This window comes from Coregonus clupeaformis, unplaced genomic scaffold (assembly GCF_020615455.1).
Source record: "Coregonus clupeaformis isolate EN_2021a unplaced genomic scaffold, ASM2061545v1 scaf0963, whole genome shotgun sequence".
Taxonomy (NCBI): Eukaryota; Metazoa; Chordata; class Actinopteri; order Salmoniformes; family Salmonidae; genus Coregonus; species Coregonus clupeaformis.
The window spans coordinates 136,347-161,738 of NW_025534417.1; the positions used below are offsets into that span (position 1 = coordinate 136,347).

At 44.5% G+C, this 25,392-nt stretch overlaps 1 protein-coding gene across 1 annotated transcript in view; it reads left to right on the forward strand.

The window, feature by feature from the left end:
• The window catches only part of LOC123486031 (bMERB domain-containing protein 1-like), a 47,973-nt gene that overhangs the window by 13,736 nt on the left and 8,845 nt on the right, over positions 1-25,392 (forward strand). The window contains exon 3 of the mRNA XM_045217203.1: positions 6,779-6,852. Coding sequence (XP_045073138.1) covers positions 6,779-6,852 — 74 coding nt within the window. The remainder of the gene's footprint in view (positions 1-6,778; positions 6,853-25,392) is intronic.

Consider the following 25,392-nt stretch of genomic DNA (forward strand, 5'->3'; position numbering starts at 1 on the left):
CAAAAGGCACATAAAGACTCTCAGACCATGAGAAACAAGATTCTCTGGTCTGATGAAACCAAGATTGAACTCTTTGGCCTGAATGCCAAGCGTCACGTCTGGAGGAAACCTGGCACCATCCCTACGGTGAAGCATGGTGGTGGCAGCATCATGCTGTGGGGATGTTTTTCAGCAGCAGGGATGAAGGAAAGATGAACAGAGCAAAGTACAGAGAGATCCTTGATGAAAACCTGCTCCAGAGCGCTCAGGACCGAAGTTTCACCTTCCAACAGGACAGCGACCCTAAGCACACAGCGGGACAAGTCTCTGAATGTCCTTGAGTGGCCCAGCCCGGACTTGAACCCGATCGAACATCTCTGGAGAGACCTGAAAATAGCTGTGCAGCGACGCTCCCCATCCAACCTGACAGAGCTTGAGAGGATCTGCAGAGAAGAATGGGAGAAACTCCCCAAATACAGGTGTGCCAAGCTTGTAGCATCATAACCAAGACTCAAGGCTGTAATCGCTGCCAAATGTGCTTTAACAAAGTATTGAGTAAAGGGTCAGAAAACTAATGTCAATGTGATATTTCAGTTTTTTGTTTTTTTATACATTTGCAAACAATACTAAAACCCTTTTTTTGCTTTGTCATTATGGGGTATTGTGTCTAGACTGATGAGGGGAAAAAAAGATGTAATACATTTTAGAATAAGGCTGTAACGTAACAAAATTAGGAAAAAGTCAAGGGGTCTGAATACTTTCTGAATGCACTGCATACTGTATGTGTATATATATACAGCACACCTACTCATTCAAGGGTTTTTCTTTATTTCTACTATTTTCTACATTGTAGAATAATAGTGAAGACATCAAAACTATGAAATAACACATATGGAATCATGTAGTAACCCAAAAAGTGTTAAATAAATCAAAATATTTTTTATATTTTATATTCTTCAAATAGACACCCTTTGCCTTGATGACAGCTTTGCACACTCTTGCCATTCTCTCAACCAGCTTCACCTGGGATGTTTTTCCAACATTCTTGAAGGAGTTCCCACATATGCTTAGCACTTGTTGGCTGCTTTTCCTTCACTCTGCCATCCGACTCATCCCAAACCATCTCAATTGGGTTGAGGTCGGGGGATTATGGAGGCCAGGTCATCTGATGCAGCACTCCATCACTCTCCTTCTTGGTCAAATAGCCCTTACACGGCCTGGAGGTGTGTTGGGTCATTGTCCTGTTGAAAAACAAATGATAATCCCACTAAACCCAATCCAGATGGGATGGCGTATCGCTGCAGAATGCTGTAGTAGCCATGCTTGTTAAGTGTGCCTTGAATTCTAAATAAATCACAGACAGTGTCACCAGCAAAGCACCCCCACACCATAACACCTACTCCTCCATGCTTTACGGTGGGAAATACACATGCGGAGATCATCCGTTCACCCACACCGCGTCTCACAAAGCCACGGTGGATGGACCAAAGGACACATTTCTGCCGGTTTAATGTCCATTGCTCGTGTTTCTTGGCCCAAGCAGGTCTCTTCTTCTGAAGCTAGTTGAGAATGTGCAAAGCTGTCATCAAGGCAAAGGGTGGCTATTTGAAGAATCTCAAATATAAAATATATTTTGATTTGTTTAACACTTTTTTGGCTACTACATGATTCCATATGTGTTATTTCATAGTTTTGATGTCTTCACTATTATTCTACAATGTAAAATAGTAAAAATTAAGAAAAACCCTTGTCCAAACTTTTGACTGATTGAAATCGGAAGTTTACATACACCTTAGCCAAATACATTTAAACTCAGTTTTTCACAATTCCTGACATTTAATCCTAGTAAAAAGTCCCTGTCTTAGGTCAGTTAGGATCACCACTTTATTTTAAGAATGTGAAATGTCAGAATAATAGTAGAGTGATTTATTTCAGCTTTTATTTATTTAATCACATTCCCAATGGGTCAGAAGTTTACATACACTCAATTAGTATTTGGTAGCATTGCCTTTGAATTGTTTAACTTGGGTCAAATGTTTCGGGTAGCCTTCCACAAGCTTCCCACAATAAGTTGGGTGAATTTTGGCCCATTCCTCCTGACAGAGCTGGTGTAACTGAGTCAGATTTGTAGGCCTCCTTGCTTGCACACGCTTTTTCAGTTCTGCCCACAAATGTTCTATAGGATTAAGGTCAGGGCTTTGTGTTGGCCACTCCAATACCTAGACTTTGTTGTCCTTAAGCCATTTTGCCACAACTTTGGAAGTATACTTGGGGTCATTATCCATTTGGGAGACCCATTTGCGACCAAGCTTTAACTTCCTGCCTGATGTCTTGAGATGTTTTTTCAATATATCCACATAATTTTCCTTCCTCATGATGCCATCTATTTTGTGAAGTGCACCAGTCCCTCCTGTAGCAAAGCACCCCCACAGCATGATGCTGCCACCCCCGTGCTTCACGGTTGGGATGGTGTTCTTCGGCTTGCAAGCCTTACCCTGTTTCTTCCAAACATAACGATGGTCATTATGGCCAAACAGTTCTATTTTTGTTTCATCAGACCAGAGGACATTTCTCCAAAAAGTCCCAATGTGCAGTTGCAAACTGTAGTCTGGCTTTTTTATGGCGGTTTTGGAGCAGTGGCTTCTTCCTTGCTGAGCGGCCTTTCAGGTTATGTCGATATAGGACTTGTTTTACTGTGGATATAGATACTTTTGTACCTGTTTCCTCCAGCATCTTCACAAGGTCCTTTGCTGTTGTTCTGGGATTGATTTGCACTTTTCACACCAAAGTACGTTCATCTCTAGGAGACAGAACGCGTCTCCTTCCTGAGCGGTATGACGGCTGCGTGGTCCCATGGTGTTTATACTTGCGTATTATTGTTTGTACAGATTAACGTGGTACCTTCAGGTGTTTGGAAATTGCTCCCAAGGATGAACCAGACTTGTGGAGGTCTACAATTTATTTTCTGAGGTCTTGGCTGATTTCTTTTGATTTTCCCTTGATGTAAAGCAAAGAGGCACTGAGTGTGAAGGTAGGCCTTGAAATACATCCACAGGTACACCTCCAACTGACTCAAATGATGTCAATTAGCCTATCAGAAGCTTCTAAAGCCATGACATCATTTTCTGGAATTTTCCAAGCTGTTTAAAGGCACAGTCAACTTAGTGTATGTAAACTTCTGACCCACTGGAATTGTGATACTGTGAATTGTAAGTGAAATAATCTGTCTGTAAACAATTGTTGGAAAAATTACTTGTGTCATAAACAAAGTAGATGTCCTAACCAACTTGCCAAAACTATAGTTTGTTAACAAGAAATTAGTGGAGTGGTTAAAAAACAAGTTTTAATGACTCCAACCTAAGTGTATGTAAACTTCCGACTTCAACTGTATATATATATTTAACAACACCTCCCCATAAGCATTCCTGTCTCTTCTATAGATGTTATATTCTTGTATTCTCTTTCGTATCGTCTGAGATCCCCAGAGATTGGAAAGCTGCCGCAGTCATCCCCCTCTTCAAAGGGGGTGACACTCTAGATCCAAACTGTTTCAGACCTATATCCATCCTGCCCTGCCTTTCGAAAGTATTTGAAAGCCAAGTTAACAAACAGATCACCGACCATTTCAAATCCCACCGTACCTTCTCCACTATGCAATCTGATTTCTGAGCTGGTCATGGGTGCACCTCAGCCACGCTCAAGGTCCTAAAGGATATAATAACCGCGATCGATAAACGAAAGTACTGTGCAGCCGTCTTTATCGACCTGGCCAAGGCTTTTGACTCTTTCAATAACCGCATTCTAATTGGCAGACTAAATAGCCTTGGTTTCTCAAATGACTGCCTCGTCTGGTTCACCAACTACTTCTCAGATAGAGTTCAATGTGTCAAATCGGAGGGCCTGTTGTCTGGACCTCTGGCAGTGTCTATGGGGGTGCCACAGGGTTCAATTCTCGGGCCGACTCTATTCTCTGTGTATATCAATGATGTCGCTCTTGCTGCTGGTGACTCTCAGATCCACCTCTACGCAGACGACACCATTTTGTATACATCTGGCCCTTCATTGGACACTGTGTTAACAAACCTCCAAACGAGCTTCAATGCCATACAACACTCCTTCCGTGGCCTCCAACTGCTCTTAAATGCTAGTAAAACTAAATGCATGCTCTTCAATCGAACGCTGCTTGCACCCGCCCGCCCGACTAGAATCACTACTCTCGGCGGGTCTGACTTAGAATATGTGGACAACTACAAATACCTAGGTGTCTGGTTAGACCGTAAACTCTCCTTCCAGACTCACATTAAGCATCTCCAATCCAAAGTTAAATCTAGAATCGGCTTCCTATTTCGCCACAAAGCCTCCTTCACTCATGCTGCTAAACATGCCCTCGTAAAACTGACTATCCTACTGATCGTTGACTTCGGCAATGTCATTTACAAAATAGCTTCCAACACTCTACTCAGCAAATTGGATGTAGTCTATCACAGTGCCATCCGTTTTGTCACCAAAGCCCCATATACTACCCACCATTGTGACCTGTACGCTCTCGTTGGCTGGCCCTCACTACATATTCGTTGCCAAACCCACTTGCTCCAGGTCATCTATAAATCTCTTCTAGGCAAATCCCCGCCTTATCTTAGCTCATTGGTCACCATAGCAACACCCACCCGTAGTATGCGTTCCATCAGGTATATCTCTCTGGTCATCCCCAAAGCCAACACCTCCTTTGGCCGCCATTCCTACCACTTCTCTGCTGCAAATGACTGGAACGAACTGCAAAAACCTCTGAAGCTGGAGACACTTATCTCCCTCACTATCTTTAAGCATCAGTTGTCAGAGCAGCTTACCGATCACTGCACCTGTACACAGCCCATCTGAAATTAGCCCACCCAACTATCTCATCCCCATATTGTTATTTACATTGTTATTTATTTTGCTCATTGCACCCCAGTATCTCTATTTGCACATCGTCTTCTGCACATCTATCACTCCAGTGTTAATACTAAATTGTAATTATTTTGCACTATGGCCTATTTATTGCCTTACCTCCATAGCTTACTACATTTGCACACACTGTATATAGATTTTCTATTGTGTTAATGACTGTACGTTTTGTTTATTCCATATGTAACTCTGTGTTGTTATTGTTTTTATCGCACTGCTTTGCTTTATCTTGGCCAGGTCGCAGTTGTAAATTAGAACTTGTTCTCAACTGGCTTACCTGGTTAAATAAAGGTGAAATAAAATAAAACAAGTATTGCTACTGCTTTATGATCAAAGGAATTATTTAAGTGAGTCTCAGAAATGGCTAATATATGAATGTTATTGATTTCATTAACCTTATTTCTAAAGCTACCTATATTAATATGGGCTATTTTCAGCCCTTTCCTGGGTAGCTTTTCAGAGATAGACATAATATGTAAAAGAACAAACCAAGCAAGAGAACAACAAAAAAAACATTCAGCAGTCCATTAATCAGTTGGTGTGTGAGTAAGTGTGTGTGTGCTGCGGGGTTGAAGCTACGAACCCATAGGCTTAACTCTCTCATCCTAACTGTGTGTTCACAGTTACGTACACTGTTATAAGAGACAGAGTGATCCAATAGAGATGAATGGAAGGAAAGTAATCCAGGAATGTCTATACTCAGGCATGATTATACTGCATTTTTGCTAGTGCTACACCATCATCATAACCCAATGGAATCGCCTCCCTCCCTTGTGACACAAAGACAGGGAATGAGCTGTGATTCATTTAGAGCCAAGACTTTGATACACAGTAATCTAATCAGACTAGGCCTTAATGAGTATGACTGAGCATATAAAATGCAAGTAGTTAGTATAATGATCCCTGTATGTTGCCAATTCAGGAATATGAGTAGCATATATCCATGATCAAATCAAGTTTATTGAAAACCCATTCAACACACCACTCATAACAATGATAACAAAGATAATAAGCAAAGCTGCTTCAACAATTTCATTATAATAGAATAGAAGGGGGGCCAGTATGAAAATGTATGCACTCACTAACTGTAAGTCACTCTGGATAAGAGCGTTTGTTAAATGACTAAAATGTAAATGTAAAATGTATAATCTGAGAGAGAGAGAGAGAGAGAGAGAGAGAGAGAGAGAGAGAGAGAGAGAGAGAGAGAGAGAGAGAGAGAGAGAGAGAGAGAGAGAGAGAGAGAGAGAGAGAGAGAGAGAGAGAGAGAGAGAGAGAGAGAGAGAGAGAGAGAGAGAGAGAGAGAGAGAGAGAGAGAGAGAGAGAGAGAGAGAGAGAGAGAGAGAGAGAGAGAGAGAGAGATTATTTGAATTTAATTGAGAGAGGATCCATGTGCATGTTGGTCAGATGGGGAGGGGGACAGGAGACCGGGTTGGACACAGAGAGCCTTTCTAAAACATCATCATGTTATTCTACATCTGTAGCTAATAACTAGGGACTTTCTACCATTAACATCAGATAGGGTGTGTGAGAGATGTGAGGCTGGCTGCTCTGAGGCAGTAATGGTATTGGTAGAGTACAATGACAGGTAGAGAGGTAGAGGAGGTAGAGAGGTGAGGCTCTCAGTTAGCTGACAGTGATGGATGTCTGTAGGCTCAGCTACCCAACTGTGATGCTGTGATACTGGGTTACCGGTATCAAAAATGTATACACTCACTACTGTAAATCGCTCTGGATTAGAGTGTCTGCTAAATGACTAAACATTTTTACAAATTACATGTAAACTTAGATTGGACCATTTGCTGAATCATTCTGAATAATGCAGGGTTTTTAAATAATTAAATGTTTATGTCTTTAGGATGGATGACATTCAGCTGTGTAAGGAAATCACTCGACTCAAGAAGGAGCTCCAGAAACTGGTGTCCGTACCAGGTATAATCCATGTTTATGTTGTGTGCCCAACTATTATTTATATATTATTATTTTTATATATTTTTATATTGTTTTCTTCGCTTTAGTTAGGTTAATGAGTATGAGAATAGTGTTTTGGATGGAGAGGTCAACTACTGAGAGGTCTTGAACTGCAGACTAAGGTACAATGGATTGTAGAGGGTTACATTCCAGACATACTGTAAAACTTGCCATCAATGGCAATAAACATTGCCTCTGATTGGACAGACAATCTCTTCCTGACCTCTGTCCAACACCACACCCTCTACAGGTTCAGAGTACACACAGAACCAGGAAGTGGCGTTATGTCATAAGCATAAACACTTTTCGAGAAACAATACCTATCTTTCATACTCTGCTGCTGGGGCCATGTGGGGCCTTTCTCATGCAGGGTAAATTAATTTGTGCTTAATAAAATAGACATTGTCTTTGTATCCTGTGATATGTGTAAATTGTTGTGGATTTTCTGATTTCAGATTTTTCATGGGTTGTAAGTGCTGTAAAATAATTGGTAACATTTTACTGAAGGTGTCCTTATCCATGCATTCATAAAGCCTTATAACAGCTGTATTAAGGCCAGAGGGGGTGTGGTATACAGTGGCTTGCAAAAGTATTCACCCCCCTTGGCATTTTTCCTATTTTGTTGCCTTACAACCTGGAATTAAAATTGATTTTTGGGTGTTTGTATCATTTGATTTACACAACATGCCTACCACTTTGAAGATGCAAAATATTTTTTTATTGTGAAACAAACAAGAAATAAGACCAAAAAAACAGAGAACTTGAGCGAGCATAACTATTCACCCCCCCAAAGTCAATACTTTGTAGAGTCCTATGGACAGATACTCCAATCTCCGCTGTGGAGCTTTGCAGCTCCTTCAGATTTATCTTTTGACTCTTTGTTGCCTCTGATTAATGCCCTCCTTGCCTGGGCCGTGAGATTTGGTGGGCGGCCCTCTCTTGGCAGGTTTGTTGTGGTGCCATATTCTTTCAATTTTTTTTATAATGGATTTAATGGTGCTCCGTGGGATGTTCAAAGTTTCTGATTTTTTTAAATAACCCAACCCTGATCTGTACTTCTCCACAACTTTGTCCCTGACCTGTTTGGAGACCTCCTTGGTCTTCATGGTGCCGCTTGCTTGGTGGTGCCCCTTGCTTAATGGTGTTGCAGACTCTCGGGCCTTTCAGAACAGGTGTACACTACCGTTCAAAAGTTTGGGGTCACTTAGAAATATCCTTGTTTTCAAAAGAAAGGCAATTTTTTTGTCCATTAAAATAACATCAAATTGATCAGAAATACAGTGTAGACATTGTTAATGTTGTAAATGGCTATTGTAGCTGGAAACGGCTGATTTTTTATGGAATATCTACATAGGCGTACAGAGGTCCATTATCAGCATTAATTGGTTTTAAAAATGACTGATCATCCTGTTGTCATATATTGAGTTTGTTCTACCACCGATTTAAGCCCTGTTGATAGTGGATATATTTCAGTAGAGTATTCCATTTTAATAGGGAACAATTGTTTAAAGGGTGGTTTGATCTCTTCTGTTATGATAATGTATACAGTATCTCTTCACAGGACTCTGCTCTGCTGAAGCATAATATGTATAATTGTGTACAAATTATACAGCTATTACATTTTGTGCATGGTGAAGGGACTACTGACCTCACTTAATAATTATTTGGTAACACTTTACTGTAGGTACTGTATTACATGGGGGATTGGAAGTGATGCAGACAATTACATTGATAGAAGATACAATCTATCTGCAATATTAAGCTGATCCATTCCCCCCGAAAAAATAATTAAAAAATTACAAAATTTAAAAAATGTTTTACTGTAGGTGTCCTTACACATGCATTCACAAAGCCTTTATAACATTTGTCATAAGCTGTCAAAAGTAATTGTAATTAGTTATGAGTCACGGCATGAGATGTTATAAAACTGGTTATGACTGTTGTCATATGCTCTGTCAACGGTTAAAAACAACTATTATTATACAGTCTGCATGACAACGTATGTCATATGTTATTACATGCTACATAAGAGAATACATACCAGATGTTATAACAGGGTGTAATGTCATTTACTAATCTCTGTGTAACATTATTACATTGAATAGAATGATGGTTGTCATAACCATATGCCTGAATATAGAGTGTGCACAGACACCTTAGTAAAGTGACATTCATTTGAGGTGTTATAAAAGTTATGAATGTTATGAATGTGCTTATACCACATGATGAGTTTAGAGTATCACAAAACGTTACCATTCAAAGGATCTCCAAGAAACATGGGCAAATGGGAGCACAGATGTACTTAGGATTTTTTTAAATAAATAAATGACACATAATGTAAATAACTTGCCAAGAAAACACATGTTGAAACGAAATGGAAGCAAATAGAATTTTACAACAAAATGAATGTTGCTGGGGTACATTTCTACATTTATGTAATTTAGCAGGCACTCTTACAGTAGGAAGTGCATTCATTTCATACATTTTGTTCTCCATACTGGGCCCAGATTCACAAAACTTTCATAAGAAGAAATGTCTTCTTAACTGCCATTTCTTCTTTATCTATAGACTTATGAAGAGAGTTAAGCAAAGTTGCTATTCCTGAAAAAAGTTATTGGAAATGTTATTGCATTATTTCTTATGTTTCTCCTTAAGCAAAAGGTTAAGAAGAAATTTGATTATTGAAAATAAAGTTATTGGATTTGTTCTTGGAAATGTTCTTAATACCTGTCACGAGCTGATGTGGATGTGGAAGCTTAGTCCAACAGACTTTACTAGTCAAAACACGACAATACAAAATAACGGGCCTCAACACAACGGAGGCGATCGATTACGCATACTGTGCGTCAAAACCCAAAGTACAAGTGATTATGCAAACAGTGCGTCAATACACTAAATACACGAGAGCAAATACAAATCACCAACGGACAGGCGGACAACAACACACAACTACAAACAAAACCAAAGGAAACTTATAGGTGACATAATCAATACGTGATATGGAACAGGTGCACTAATCAGACAAAAGCAAACAAACATAGAGAACATCAAACGGTAGCAGCTAGTACTCCGGAGACGACGAACGCTGAAGCCTGCCCGAACAAGGAGTAGGAGCAGTCTCGGCGGAATTCGTGACAGTACCCCCCCGACTCTTGCCTCGGGGACGGCCAGGAGGACGTGGAGCAGGGCGCGTAGGATGACTACGGTGGAACTCAGTCAGGAGGGATGGATCTAAAATGTCCCTCCTAGGCACCCAGCACCGTTCCTCCGGACCGTACCCCTCCCACTCCACGAGATGTTGTAGACCCCCCATCCGACGTCTCGAATCCACGATGGACCGGACTGAGTACGCCGGAGCCCCCTCGATGTCCAGTGGGGGCGGAGGGGTCTCTCTTATCTCACTCTCCTGGAGTGGACCAGCTACCACCGGCCTGAGGAGAGACACATGGAACGAGGGGTTAATGTGATAGTCATTAGGCAGTTGCAACTTGTAACACACCTCGTTCAATCTCCTCAGGACTTTAAATGGCCCCACAAACCGCCGGCCAAGCTTCCGGCAGGGCAGGCGAAGGGGCAGGTTTCGAGTCGAGAGCCAGACTCGATCTCCAGGGGCGTAGACTGGACCCTCACTGCGGTGGAGATCGGCGCTCGCCTTCTGCCTGCGGATGGCCCGCTGCAGATGTACGTGTGCAGCGTTTCACGTTTCTTCCGAGCGCCGAAACCACTCATCCACCGCAGGAGCCTCGATCTGGCTCTGATGCCATGGTGCCAGAACCAGCTGATAACCTAACACACACTGAAAAGGGGTCAGGTTAGTAGAGGAGTGGCGAAGAGAGTTCTGAGCCATCTCTGCCTAGGGGATATACCCCGACCACTCCTCCGGCCGGCCCTGTCAATAGGATCTCAGAAACCTACCCACATCCTGGTTTACTCTCTCCACCTGCCCATTACTCTCAGGGTGGTAACCCGAGGTAAAGCTAACCGAGACCCCCAAGCGTTCCATGAACGCCCTCCAGACTCTAGAGGTGAATTGGGGACCCCGATCAGACACTATATCCTCGGGAACTCCGTAGTGCCGGAAGACGTGGGTGAATAAAGCCTCAGCGGTCTGTAGGGCAGTAGGGAGACCCGGCATAGGAATGAGACGACAGGCCTTAGAGAACCGATCCACAACGACCAGAATAGTGGTATTCCCCTGAGAGGGGGGAAGGTCCGTAACAAAGTCCACCGAGAGGTGAGACCACGGCCGTTGTGGAACGGGCAGGGGTTTTAACTTCCCCCTGGGCAGGTATCTAGGCGCCTTACACTGAGCGCACACCGAGCAGGAGGAGACATAAACCCTCACGTCCCTAGTCAATGTTGGCCACCAGTACTTAACACTAAGGCAGTGCACTGTCCGGCCAATACCTGGATGTCCAGAGGAGGGTGACGTATGAGCCCAATAGATGAGACGATCACGGACCTTGAGCGGCACGTACGTCCGACCCACTGGACACTCTGGGGGAGTAGGGTCGGTGCGTAACGCCCGCTCAATTTCCGCATCGACCTCCCATACCACCGGTGCCACCAGACAAGACTCCGGCAGTATGGGAGTGGGCTCAATGGACCTCTCCTCTGTGTCATACCGCCGGGACAGGGCGTCTGCCTTACCGTTCTGGGACCCTGGGATGTAAGTGATCATAAAAACGAACCGGGTCAGGAACATGTTCCACCTAGCCTGACGAGGGTTCAATCTCCTAGCTGCCCCGATGTACTCCAGGTTCCGATGGTCAGTCAGAATGAGAAAAGGGTGTTGAGCCCCCTCAAGCCAATGCCTCCACACCTTTAGGGCTTGAACCACGGCTAACAGCTCCCTGTCCCCTACGTCATAATTACGCTCCGCCAGGCTGAGCTTTTTAGAATAAAGGAGGCGTGCCGGAGCGTGCTTAGGAGGCGTGCCGGAGCGTTGCAACAGTACTGCCCCAATCCCGGCCTCTGACGCGTCCACCTCTACCTGGAATGCTAAAGTGGGGTCCGGGTGCGCCAGCACCGGAGCCGAAGTGAACAGGTCCTTCAGTTTACAAAACGCCCTGTCCGCTTCAGCCGACCACTGCAAACGCACCGGGCCCCCCTTCAGCAGGGAAGTAATGGGAGCTGCTACTTGTCCAAAACCCCGGATAAACCTCCGGTAGTAATTGGCAAAACCCAAAAACTGCTGCACCTCTTTAACAGTGGTTGGGGTTTGCCAGTTACGCACGGCTGACACCCGGTCAACCTCCATCTTCACCCCTGACGCGGACAACCGATGACCCAAGAAGGAGATGGACTCCTGGAAAAACAGACATTTCTCTGCCTTGACATACAGGTCATGCTCCAACAGCCTACCCAACACTCGGCGCACCAGGGCTACATGCTCGGCTCGGGTAGCAGAGTACACTAGGATGTCGTCAATGTACACTACCACTCCCTGCCCATGCAGGTCCCGGAAGATCTCGTCCACAAATGATTGGAAGACTGAAGGAGCATTCATTAACCCGTATGGCATGACAAGATACTCATAATGACCTGAGGTGGTACTAAATGCCGTCTTCCATTCATCTCCCTCCCTAATGCGCACCAAGTTATAAGCGCTCCTGAGATCCAGTTTTGTGAAGAAACGCGCTCTGCGTAACGATTCAGTCATACTCGCAATCAGAGGTAGAGGGTAACTGTATTTCACAGTGATCTGATTGAGTCTACGATAATCAATACACGGGCGCAAACCTCCATCCTTTTTCTTCACAAAAAAGAAACTCGAGGACGCAGGGGAAGTGGAGGGCCGTATGTATCCCTGTCTCAGGGACTCAGCTATGTATGTTTCCATAGCCGCCGTCTCCTCTTGAGACAGAGGATACACATGGCTCCCGCGGAAGTGCCGCACCTGTCTGGAGGTTTATCGCACAATCTCCCTGTCTATGAGGTGGCAATCGCGTCGCCCTCGTCTTGCTGAACACGAGTGCCAAATCCTCATACTCAGGGGGAATGTGCATTGCGGGCACTTGGTTCGGACTCTCCACCGTGGTCGCCCCAACGGAAACACCTAAACATCGCCCAACACACTGGCCAGACCATTCCTTGAGAGCCCTCTGTTGCCATGAAATGGTGGGGTCATGGGTGATTAACCAAGGAAGCCCCAGCACCACGGGATACGCAGGAGAGTCAATTAGGTACAACTGAATAATCTCCTCATGACCCCCCTGCGTCTTCATCTTTAGTGGCGCTGTGACCTCCCTAATCAACCCAGATCCCAACGGGCGGCTATCTAGGGCATGGACAGGAAAGGGTGCATCAACGGGCAGGAGGGGAATCCCTAACTTAGAACAAAATTTCCGATCAATAAAATTCCCAGCTGCGCCTGAATCGACTAGCGCCTTATGCTGGGAATGAGATGCTACCTGAGGAAATACCACAGGTATACACAAGTGAACAACAGAGAGCTCTGGGTGAGTGGGGTGCCTACCCACCTGAAATGACTCCCCAGTGCGCAACCTGTTGCCTCGATTCCTTGGAGACCCTCCCCAGCACCTAGCCGCAGTGTGTCCTCCACGGCCACAGCTGGTGCAGGGGACGGCCCCCCTCGGGTTCTCTCTCCTTCTCTCTCTAGCGCCAGCACGGCTCGAAGGTGCTGGGGGATGGGATGGACGGCCCCATCTCGGGACGTCCGCGGGTGGCCAGCAGGGTATCCAGACGAATGGACATGTCCACTAGCTGGTCGAAGGACAGATTGGTGTCCCTGCAGGCCACCTCACGACGAACGTCCTCACGCAGGCTACACCTATAGTGGTCGATGAGGGCCCTCTCATTCCACCCCGCATCCGCCGCTAGTGTCCGGAAATCCAGGGCGAACTCCTGTGCGCTCCTCTTCCCCTGTCGGACGTGGAACAGACGCTCCCCCGCCGCTTTACCCTCAGGAGGGTGATCAAAAACTGCCCTGAAGCGGCGGGAGAACTCCGCGTAGCTGATGGTGGCGGCGTCTATTCCCCTCCATTCGGCGTTGGCCCACTCCAACGCCTTGCCGGAGAGACAGGAGATGAGGGCGGAAACGCTCTCGTATCCCGAGGGCGCCAGGTGTATGGTGGCCAGGTAGAGTTCCACCTGAAGGAGGAACCCCTGACACCCGGCTGCGGTGCCATCATACGCCCTCGGGAGCAAGAGCCGAATCCCACTGGATTCCGGAGCTGGTCTGGTGGGGCTGGCCGATGGTGGTGGTAATGTAGGAGGAGGTGTGGGCACGCCTCCCCTTTCCCATCGGCGCAGGGTGTTCATTACCTCCTGCATGGCGGAGCCGAGTTGCTGGATCATGGCGTCCTGGCAGCTGACCCGATCCTCCAGCGACTCGGTCGCCGCCGCTGCTCCTGCTGACTCCATTGTATGGTGTGTTGTTCTGTCACGAGCTGATGTGGATGTGGTGTTGGAGTCAGGCGCAGGACACAGAAGCTTAGTCCAACAGACTTTACTAGTCAAAACACGACAATACAAAATAACGGGCCTCAACACAACGGAGGCGAGCGATTACGCATACTGTGCGTCAATACACTAAATACACGAGAGCAAATACAAATCACCAACGGACAGGCGGACAACAACACACAACTACAAACAAAACCAAAGGAAACGTATAGGTGACATAATCAATACGTGATATGGAACAGGTGCACTAATCAGACAAAACCAAACAAACATAGAGAACATCAAACGGTAGCAGCTAGTACTCCGGAGACGACGAACGCCGAAGCCTGCCCGAACAAGGAGGAGGAGCAGCCTCGCCGGAATTCATGACAACACCAAGGTAGCTAAACCCTTGTCTTAAACTCAGGGCAGTGAGAGAATACGCTCATGAAAGCAATTGAACATGTTTAATTCACTCACAAACTTAATCTGAAAGTTTCAGAATTGATTATTTTAAAACCAAGAATATGTTTTAGAACAGTAATCTCAGATGAAATATGCTAAGGTGATTACCATTGTTAGCTAGATAGCTAGCTAAATCGGTTGACTAGCAACAAACATCTTAAGAAGATAGTTATGAAATTAGTAAGAAGATATTTGAGAAGTTCTTAAGAAAATCATTCAATCTTAAGATATTGTTGAAGAATTGCACTTACGAACTATTGGATGAGCTTCTTATTTTTTTTCTTAAGAGGCTTCTTAAGTTTTGGAGTAAGAAGTGTTTTGTGAATCTGGGCCCTGGTCCCCCATGGGAATTGAACCCACAACCCTGCCATTGCAAGCACCATGCTCTACCAACTGAGCCACACAGGCACAACAGGATTTGGGACAGATGTGAAAAAAGTCAGATGTGCAGGCTACAGTAACACAGACAGCAGCTATATATAGTGCATTCAGAAAGTATTCAGACCCCTTCCCCTTTTCCACATTTTGTTACGTTACAGCCTTATTCTAAACTGGATTAAACTACATTTTTTCCTTATCAATCTACACACAATACCCCATAACGACAAAGCGAAAACAGGTTTTTAGAAATACCTTATGTCAAAGTTGCGTCAATTCAAATCTGGTATTAGGAACAAAAGAGGTCAACACGACTTCTAAGATATACTAGTTATTTTAATTAATGCAAAAACCTTCAATGGTAAATATGATGTTTCGTATATACGGGCTCTCTGAAATACTTTGCAGGGCACCCCAGAGAACTAATCCATTGTTCTGGGTTCTTGCTCAAATACTCTGACAGAGAGAGTTTCCCACCTCTCTGCTGGCCAATTAGAGTAAAGACTTGAGCGGGGTTTAGACTTACTCAGCCTATCCGTTGATGCACCCCTGTTGCCAGCCATATGTCCATATCATAACAACCTGTCATAGTGAGAAGAGCCAGCTCCCTTAGACACCATTCCTACGTCCAAGGAAGGTTCACAGATCACAAAGAACCAGTATAGTCTAGCATTTGGAGACACAAATCCCTATCTCACTTTACCCCCTAAAACAGCTCTTCACATCAATCACAGCTTGCCAGGTGTCACAACCTACATTAGCCCAGTCAAGAATGCATTCTTTCTAAGTTAGTCATCCCATCAATTTAGGAGAATAATAAATCCCCAATAATCCCCCTTTTCACACCTACTAAGGTGTGATTCAAAAAATAAGAAAACACAGGGTGTCATTCATTATAATACAATACCAACAAAAAGAATCACACTTTTATTAATAGGCCATAATGATACAAAAAAATTAAAACCCTCAGTCCATCTACACCCAACTTGCAAATTGTTACCAGTCATCAAAGAACTTCAAACCATAAAACACAGGATTAATAGAACACAAAACATAAGACTATTAAAACATAAAACACAAACAGAGAAGTATATTTTGGCCCCCTTTAGACACCCTCTAGTGTCACTCCACCAAGCCTGGTAGGTCATATCCTTAATTTCTTAGGTCGGAGTCCAGGATTGGGCCTTATCTCACCATCTGTTGGGAAACCACCTTCCCCATCTCCTTTTCTCACCAAACCTCAGACACAGGAAATAAGACAACATCCACAAAGAACAAGTATACCCATAGAAGCTATAACTTCACCCAGAATAGTTACAACAATAGTTTTCCATTTACCAAATATGTTATCAAACCAACCGTTTATGGAGCTATCAATACCAGAGTTCTCAGCCAGTTCGTTCGTCAGCGTAGTTACTCCCCTGAAGCTCTTTTGTCACGGACCCGTTCGGTGCTATATTGTTTGAGGATGAAAATACAGCACATATATCCAAACAGAACACAAACTCCGCCCCGCTCAGCCAAAAGCATATCTAAAGCTATTCTATTCTGCCATGTCATTAAGCTAGTTGCCGCTGTCTGCTCAGCTAATCCCTTTAATGCATCACGAGTGTGGTTTATAAATCTTTGCTGGTTATAGTAAATATAATTCATCCAATCTACGTTTTTATTAATAGTTGACCACCAGAAAAGACTTGATTCAAACTCAGCTGCGATCTGATTCCTAGCTTTGAACTCTTCTGGAACCCCTCGAGGTACTCCTATCCCATCAAAGGATCCTTTCATCAAAGGATCCTGGGAGGAGGTCCTACTTTCTATGTGACAACTCACCAGTCTCTGACACGTTTGATTATTTGCGTATGTAGGTGAGTTCACAATCAGTTATCACCACACATCCATCAGATGTCAGCACGGGCCTGGTTTTGGTTCCTAAAAACCTCTGGCTGCAACAAAGAGGAGAGATTAGTCATGGTCTCTTTTAGTTGTGATATTCTCTGTGTAGGAGCAGGAGCTAAGATGCCCTACTCTGTATCCTATCTTACTAGTCCTAGAAAAACAATTATAATCCCCTGAGACTTCAAACGTAGGCATCCTAGGTCGGAATGACTTTGTTATCGGGGGATACAGATAGTTCAAGTTACTACAAGACTCTTTCACCACATTCCCAGGTGGCTTGCATGGAGGATAAACCTGTTTTTGCGTACTTCAGACTTTCAGACAGTACCTACCCTTCTATGGGTCGCACTGCCATTTCTGGTAATTCCCTACTTTCACAATACTACACCTGTCCCTAAACTGTGTATGGAGATCTACATATCCCCCCCGCTCGGTATGAGCAACTACATAATCCCAGGATGTACATGGTGACATACATATGGTGATGTCCTCCCCTAAAGTCCCTAGTACTTCCCCTTTCCCTACGTCTAGCTGTCTCCTATGCCTTCGTAGACTGTGCTCAGGTATTATTTTATCAACTTGTTTTAGGTTAACTACTACTTCTGGGTGATCAGGAGGGTCTGAGTGTGCTAGGAATATGGCCCCCACAGTCAGACAGCTACCTACCATCAGGAGACCTGTGAATCCCCACCCTCGCCCTGAGAACATGTCAGACGCCAACCCATTGCTTCACCTTCTACCGAACTCACACAGGGATGATCAGACAGGGTAAGGGAATCTTCGTTAAGGAGCCAACCCCCGAGCCCTAATGGTGATCGGTTCTTTCTCCTAAATCTGTGTTTGTTCATCAGGTGTAACTGGGTTTACCTTTTTACAGTGTGTGACATGCACCCATGTGGATCTAATAGGACTTGATAGGGCCCTTCCCAACAGGCCTGCTTCCAGTTTTTCTTCTTTTAGGGACTGGATCCACACCCAGTCTCCTGGTTAGATAGAGTGGGTCACCTTCTCCTTTAGTTCACCTGTGGGGCACAAAACCTCTGACATATGGGTGTGGTTAATAAACTATCTTCACACATACATGTTCAGCTCTCTATTTCTAATCTTGTTTTTTTTTATTTTATATTTTGTCCTCTCCTTCGTATATATATTTTTTATTTAATCCTATCACTCCCCCTTTTCGACACATGATTTGCCCATGTGTCAATATTACCACCTTTCTAAACCATCCCTTAGGTAATTTATCATCCAATTGCCATGCCTTTCATTTTTGAGATTGTCTTTTGCTTCTTTATTGCTCCTCCCACTTCCGTTGTCTTTTATGGCAGCTAAATTCGACTTTCATCCAGTTCAGAATCAATTAGTAATCCAATCTTCAATCTCTTGGAGAGTTCATCAATGAGCTTGACGCCTTGATAAGTTCCTTTCCTGAGGATGGCTCACCCTTCACAGTTTTGGGGGATTTCAACCTCCCTACGTCTACATTTGACTCATTTCTCTCTGCCTCCTTCTTTCCACTCCTCTCCTCTTTTGACCTCACCCTCTCACCATCCCCCCCCCACTCACAAGGCAGGCAATACGCTTGACTTCATCTTTACTAGATGTTGCTCTTCTACTAATCTCACTGCAACTCCCCTCCATGTCTCCGACCACTACTTTGTATCCTTTTCTCTCTCGCTCTCCTCCAACACTACTCACTCTGACCCTACACAGATGATAACGCGCCGCCGCAACCTTCGCTCTCTCTCTCCCACTACTCTCTCCTCTTCCATCCTATCATCTCTTCCCTCTGCTCAATCCTTCTCCCTCCAATCTCCTGATTCTGCCTCCTCAACCCTCCTCTCCTCCCTTTCTGCATCCTTTGACTCCCTGTGTCCCCTATCCTCCCGGCCGGCTCGGTCCTCCCCTCCAGCTCCGTGGCTTGATGACTCATTGCGAGCTCACAGAACAGAGCTCCGGGCAGCTGAGCGGAAATGGAAGAAAACTAAACTCCCAGCCGACCTGGCATCTTTTCACTCCCTCCTCTCTACATTTTCTTCATCTGTTTCTGCTGCTAAGGCCACTTTCTACCACTCTAAATTCCAAGCATCTGCCTCTAACCCTAGGAAGCTCTTTGCCACATTCTCCCCCCCCCCCTCCTCCCTCTCTGTGGATGACTTTGTCAACCACTTTGAAAAGAAGGTTGACGACATCCCATCCTCGTTTGTTAAGTCTAATGACACTGCTGGTCCTGCTCACACTGCCCTACCCTATGCTTTGACTTCTTTCTCCCCTCTCTCTCCAGATAAAATCTTGCGACTAGTGACTGCAGGCCGCCCAACAACCTGCCCACTTGACCCCATCCCCTCCTCTCTTCTCCAGACCATCTCCGGTGACCTTCTCCCCTACCTCACCTCGCTGATCAACTCATCCTTGACCACTGGCCATGTCCCTTCCGTCTTCAAGAGAGCGAGAGTTGCACCCCTTCTCAAAAAACCAACACTCGATCCCACTGATGTCAACAACTACAGACCAGTATCCCTTCTTTCTTTTCTTTCCAAAACTATTGAGCGTGCCGTCTTTAGCCAACTCTCTTGCTATCTCTCTCAGAATGACCTTCTTGATCCAAACCAGTCAGGTTTCAGGACTGGTCATTCAACTGAGACTGCTCTTCTCTGTGTCACGGAGGCTCTCCACACTGCTAAAGCTAACTCTCTCTCCTCTGCTCTTGTCCTTCTAGACCTGTCTGCTGCCTTTGATACAGTGAACCATCAGATCCTCCTCTCCACCCTCTCCGAGCTGGGCATCTCCGGCGCGGCTCACTCCTGGATTGCGTCCTACCTGACCGGTCGCTCCTACCAAGTGGCGTGGCGAGAAGCTGTCTCCGCACCACGTGCTCTCACCACTGGTGTCCCCCAGGGCTCAGTTCTAGGCCCTCTCCTTTTCTCCCTATACACCAAGTCACTTGGCTCTGTCATATCCTCACATGGCCTCTCCTATCATTGCTACGCTGACGATACACAACTAATCTTCTCCTTTCCCCCTTTTGATAACCAGGTGGCGAATCGCATCTCTGCATGTCTGGCCGACATATCAGTATGGATGACGGATCACCACCTCAAGCTGAACCCTGGCAAGACGGAGCTGCTCTTCCTCCCGGGGAAGGACTGCCCGTTCCATGATCTCGCCATCACGGTTGACAACTCCGTTGTGTCCTCCTCCCAGAGTGCGAAGAGCCTTGGCGTGACCCTGGACAACACCCTGTCGTTCTCTGCTAACATCAAGGCGGTGACCTGATCCTGCAGGTTCATGCTCTACAACATTCGGAGAGTACGACCCTGCCTTACACAGGAAGCGGCACAGGTCCTAATCCAGGCACTTGTCATCTCCCGTCTGGATTACTGCAACTCGCTGTTGGCTGGGCTCCCTGCCTGTGCCATTAAACCCCTACAACTCATCCAGAATGCCGCAGCCCGTCTGGTGTTCAACCTTCCCAAGTTCTTTCACGTCACCCCCCTATTCCGCACACTCCACTGGCTTCCAGTTGAAGCTCGCATCCGTTACAAGACCATGGTGCTTGCCTATGGAGCAGTGAGGGGAACGGCACCTCCGTACCTTCAGGCTCTGATCAGGCCCTACACCCAACCGAGGGCATTGCGTTCATCCACCTCTGGCCTGCTGGCTCCCCTTCCTCTGCGGAAGCATAGTTCCCGCTCAGCCCAGTCAAAACTGTTCGCTGCTCTGGCACCCCAATGATGGAACAAGCTCCCTCACGACGCCAGGACAGCGGAGTCACTCACCACCTTCCGGAGACATTTGAAACCCCACCTCTTTAAGGAACACCTGGGATAGGATAAAGTAATCCTTCTACCCCCCAAAAAAAAAGTATAATTGTAAAGTGGTTATCCCACTGGCTATAGGGTGAATGCACCAACTTGTAGTCGCTCTGGATAAGAGCGTCTGCTAAATGACGTAAATGTGCCCTTGAGCAAGGCACTTAACCCTAATTGCTCCTGTAAGTCGCTCTGGATAAGAGCGTCTGCTAAATGACTAAAATGTAAATGTAAATGTAAAAACACTTATGTTTAGTTCAAACTCTGTTCTACCCAGGCTCTCCCGGGCTTGACCTGAAGACTAATTGTTGGACATGACATGTCTATATTTAGGTCACCTAAGTCTTCTGTCTAGCAACAAAGAATAAAAACCTCTATGTTCATGATTAACCCAGTTATATCTAATAGCCCACCAAAAAACCTCATCATCTTTAAATCACGACCAATGTCATATCCCTCTTTACTCTCTACCATTTGGATAACATCCCTGATGTATATATGCCTCCTTAGAGTTCCAAATTACTTTACCATGGGCTACCATTGCCTTCCCATAGATAAGATCACTTAATTTACCCGTATGCAGTACATACTGGAGTACCCAAGCTTTACAGCAGTCTATCATTACCAAAAAGCTCATCGTTAGTTTTTTGTTTTAACGGTTTTGGCGCTTCAAGTATAGCAGTTTTCCTGGATGAGTTTAACATTCGCCCCTCCTGAGTTATAGTGTGTCCTAGGTAAATGACCTCGCTCTGCCAATGTTGAAGTTTATTTTTACTCACTTTGTGTCCCTGTTCTGCCAGGAAGGTTAACAATTGGATTGTATCCCTCTTACATCCCTCCTGAGTGGGATTAGCCAATAGAATATAATCTACATAAACTAACATTTGGCTTCCTTCCCTAGGTTCAAACTTTCCCAAATTCTTAGTTATAGCCTGGACAAAGATTGTAAGACTTTCCGAGTAGCCTTGAGGCATCCTAGCGTAAGTCCATTTCCTTCCCTGAAAAGTAAAGCCAAACCACCCCTGACTATCCGGATGAACTGGGATACTAAAGAAAGCATTAGCTAAATCTATCACTGTAAAATAGGAGTTCTCTGGTTTCAATTGGTTCAGCAATGTATGTGGATCTGGTACACATGGAGCTCTGGGAATTATATTTCTATTAACCCCCTGCAAGTCCATGACCATCCTCCAGTCGGCGCTAGGTGCCGCCTTTTTAACAGGAAATACTGGAGAGTTGCATTGTGCCTCATCTCCAGGAATTATCACCCCTCCCTTAAGTAAATGCTGAAATGTAGGTGTTATCCCTTTTATTGCTTCTGGTTTCATAGGATATTGCTTTTGTTATGGTCTATTATCGGATCGAGGAATCACTTGTACTGGAGCTACCCCCTTAATTAGTCCTACATCGGCTGGTCCTTGTAACCATAATTTGAACGGAATTGCTGCTAACTCAGCCTCCTGTTCCTGAGTTAAGAAAATCTCTTCCTGTCATCCGTTAAAACTTATCTCCAAGTGGACCCCGGGCAGGGTTTTTGCTCTCCAATTTAACTTTCTTCTATATCTCCCAGTGGAGTGGCCATACTGATCCCCATTTGGTGTATTCTGCCAGTCAGTAATGTTTTTCCCCTGTTTTATCCATTTACCTAGTGATAACCTTTCCTCTGATTACTGCAGCTTATTCCATTAATTTAGGTTCAAATATCCCCCAACAAACCGTTCCATCCTACAGCATAGTAAACACCACCCATGATCTGTTGAAAATCCCCTAAATTCAACATAACAACCCTTTTATAAACATCATGCTGGGTGTGTTTTATTTTATTTGAAAAACCCAATTGAAAAATAACAATCAGAGATAGTTAGGCTCAACTTAATTTGGTAGCTCCCTCTTATGACCTAAATACTGCCTAACTGAGATGAGCTAATCTCTTTCTCCTGGTTATAATCTAAAGATGGTAGTACACACAAAACATGATACAGATATCCCCAGTCTTAACCCATCAATAATTGTTTGTATCAATCTAATTCCTCATAACTAATCCATAAAACCACTCAAAATTCCTCGAGTATACCCTATCTCTGCTACATGTGATCTCATCTCAAATGATCCATTATCAATTATTTGTTCAACCCCCTAGGAAAATCTGTCTCCTATTCTATTGTTCCTGTCCCCACTGTTTCACCAATCCAGAACCCACCACAGGCTGGCGCTATTTCCCCAGCACAACAGCCAATGCATACTTGCATCCTAACCAAAATAAATTATCGTTCTAAAATTGTCCAACTATTTTGTATTTTCCCGCTAACCCATTTCAGTTCGCTATTCAATTTCTTTAACTGTTCTCTCTGATTAGGCCCTAATTAATAAAACAAATACTTGCTATCGTTTATCAGCATACGCTTAATGACATTCCTACCATCTGAACTATGTCCTGTCTCTTACCTCTCCTCCCCCTCTCCTGCTCCTTCCTGCATTATGGGGGAGGCGCGGGAAACTTCCCTACAATTTTCCTTCTTAGGAAATAATGTCATTCGTACTTGTAACATATTTTCATAGATCTATCTAGAATACTACTAAAGCTATCTTATGCAACTTTTAATACACGTAAAAACTCTCTCTCTCTCCACCCATTCCCTATTGAATAAGTGAGTTTTTTTTATTTAACCCCAAAACACGCTACAAATAGTCCATTCAACATTACCAAACCAAATACTCCATCGTACCCATTCAATCAACACATCAGCAGTGGAATTTACACTCATAAATGCAGATTGTTACTCCATGCTGTCACGGTTTCGGCCGAGGCTGCTCCTCCTCCTGGTTCGGGCAGGCTTCGGCGTTCGCCGTCCCCGGAGTACTAGCTGCCACCGCTCTATGTTTCTGTGTTTGATTGCTTTTGTCGGTCTGTCACACCTGTGTCTGTTTGGGAGTTGATTACGTGTCTTATAAGTTCCGTGTTGTGATCTAGGGTATTTGTGTGTTGTTATTCTGTTGCCACCGTGTCTATGATACGTGTTTGTTTTCCGTGTCATTTTTCCATGTTTAGTGTTTTACGCGTGTGCGTAATTTTCCCTCGCCACTTCGTGTTTTCGAGGTCGGGGTTTGTTCTCTTTGAGACTATTAAAACTCTTGTTGGACTTAACCTCTGTTTCCTGCGCTTGACTCCTCCACCACATCCACGACGGAAGATTGACACATGCCTTGAAATGATAAATATATTTCCACTAATAGTATATTACAATGATTTCTCATTTTACCCTCTGACACAAAATGAAGTTCCCTCACTGTACTTCGTTAGCTCTACCATGATAATTAGTTCAATTTAACCCTCTATTTGCTTTGTACTATATTATACATTACGTCTAAAACAACATTACTTATGGTCAGTTTATTCCACCATCACATGATCCAACAACGCCACAATCTTAAACTCATATGGGGCGGCAGGCAGCTTAGTGATCAATAGCGCCGCGCCAACAACCGAGAGGTCGCCGGTTCCAATCCCCGAGCCGACCAGGCGAAAAATCTGCCGATGTGCCCTCGAGCAAGGCACTCAACCCCAATTGCTCCCATAAATCGCTCTAGACAAGAGCGTCTGCCAAATTACCAAAAATGCAAATGTAAACATTCTCTACTTTCTCACCTATGACGCACGTCTGCGTTCGGGTGAGCAAGTTTAGAACATCTCTCGTCAGAAACCCACTTGCACCTCTCAAATAATCACCCCGTGGTGTTCCCAGCCAACTTCCAGTCTTTCATGGCTCCAAAAGCCACACTTTCGCTCTCTCCAGCCCCTCCCCTCGCAACTCTACTTCTTTCCCGTTCAGGGGGAACAGGCTTTTTGAGGAGCTGTGAGGAGCTGTTTCTCGTTTTAGCGCGTTTCCAATATTCTTCCGTTATTCAAAGTAATTTAGTCTATTTATTGAAATCAAATAATTCCCACCTAATTAGTTAAAGATGGTGCACGTTTATGTTTAAACGATAAACCGAATTATTTCAATCTAATTGTTTAACCAGTATTTTGCAGGGTCAAACGTCAAACATTACATCAAATAATCAACAAAAAAGCCTCAACCCAAGCACCTATAACCAGGATTATGCTATGTCTAACACCAAACGGCACAGTTCAATTATATCAGTTCAAACGTTTCAGTTTAGTCATACTAGTTATTTATTATTTTACCTTCATATTCCCAATTGTTATTAACGGGTTATACGGTTTAAGCAACCACAAACCCAACAGTTATTCACAAATTATACAGTTTGGACAGCCACAGACGTCTTAATATACAGGTTTATTATTTTTAATAACCCCTATTCACTATTTTATTTATTCTGTGATCATTCGCGCACTCATGCATACAACAACACCCAGTGTCCCCCTGATTCTAGCCGTATCTAGCCCTCTGATACGTGTCAGTAGCGTAACACTATCTAAAATGTAAGTGCCCGTTATGATCCTAGCCATATCTCAGTGGATATGTGCCACAACGTTACACTTTGATCAATTAATCCCTGTATCTCACAGTTCCACCATTTG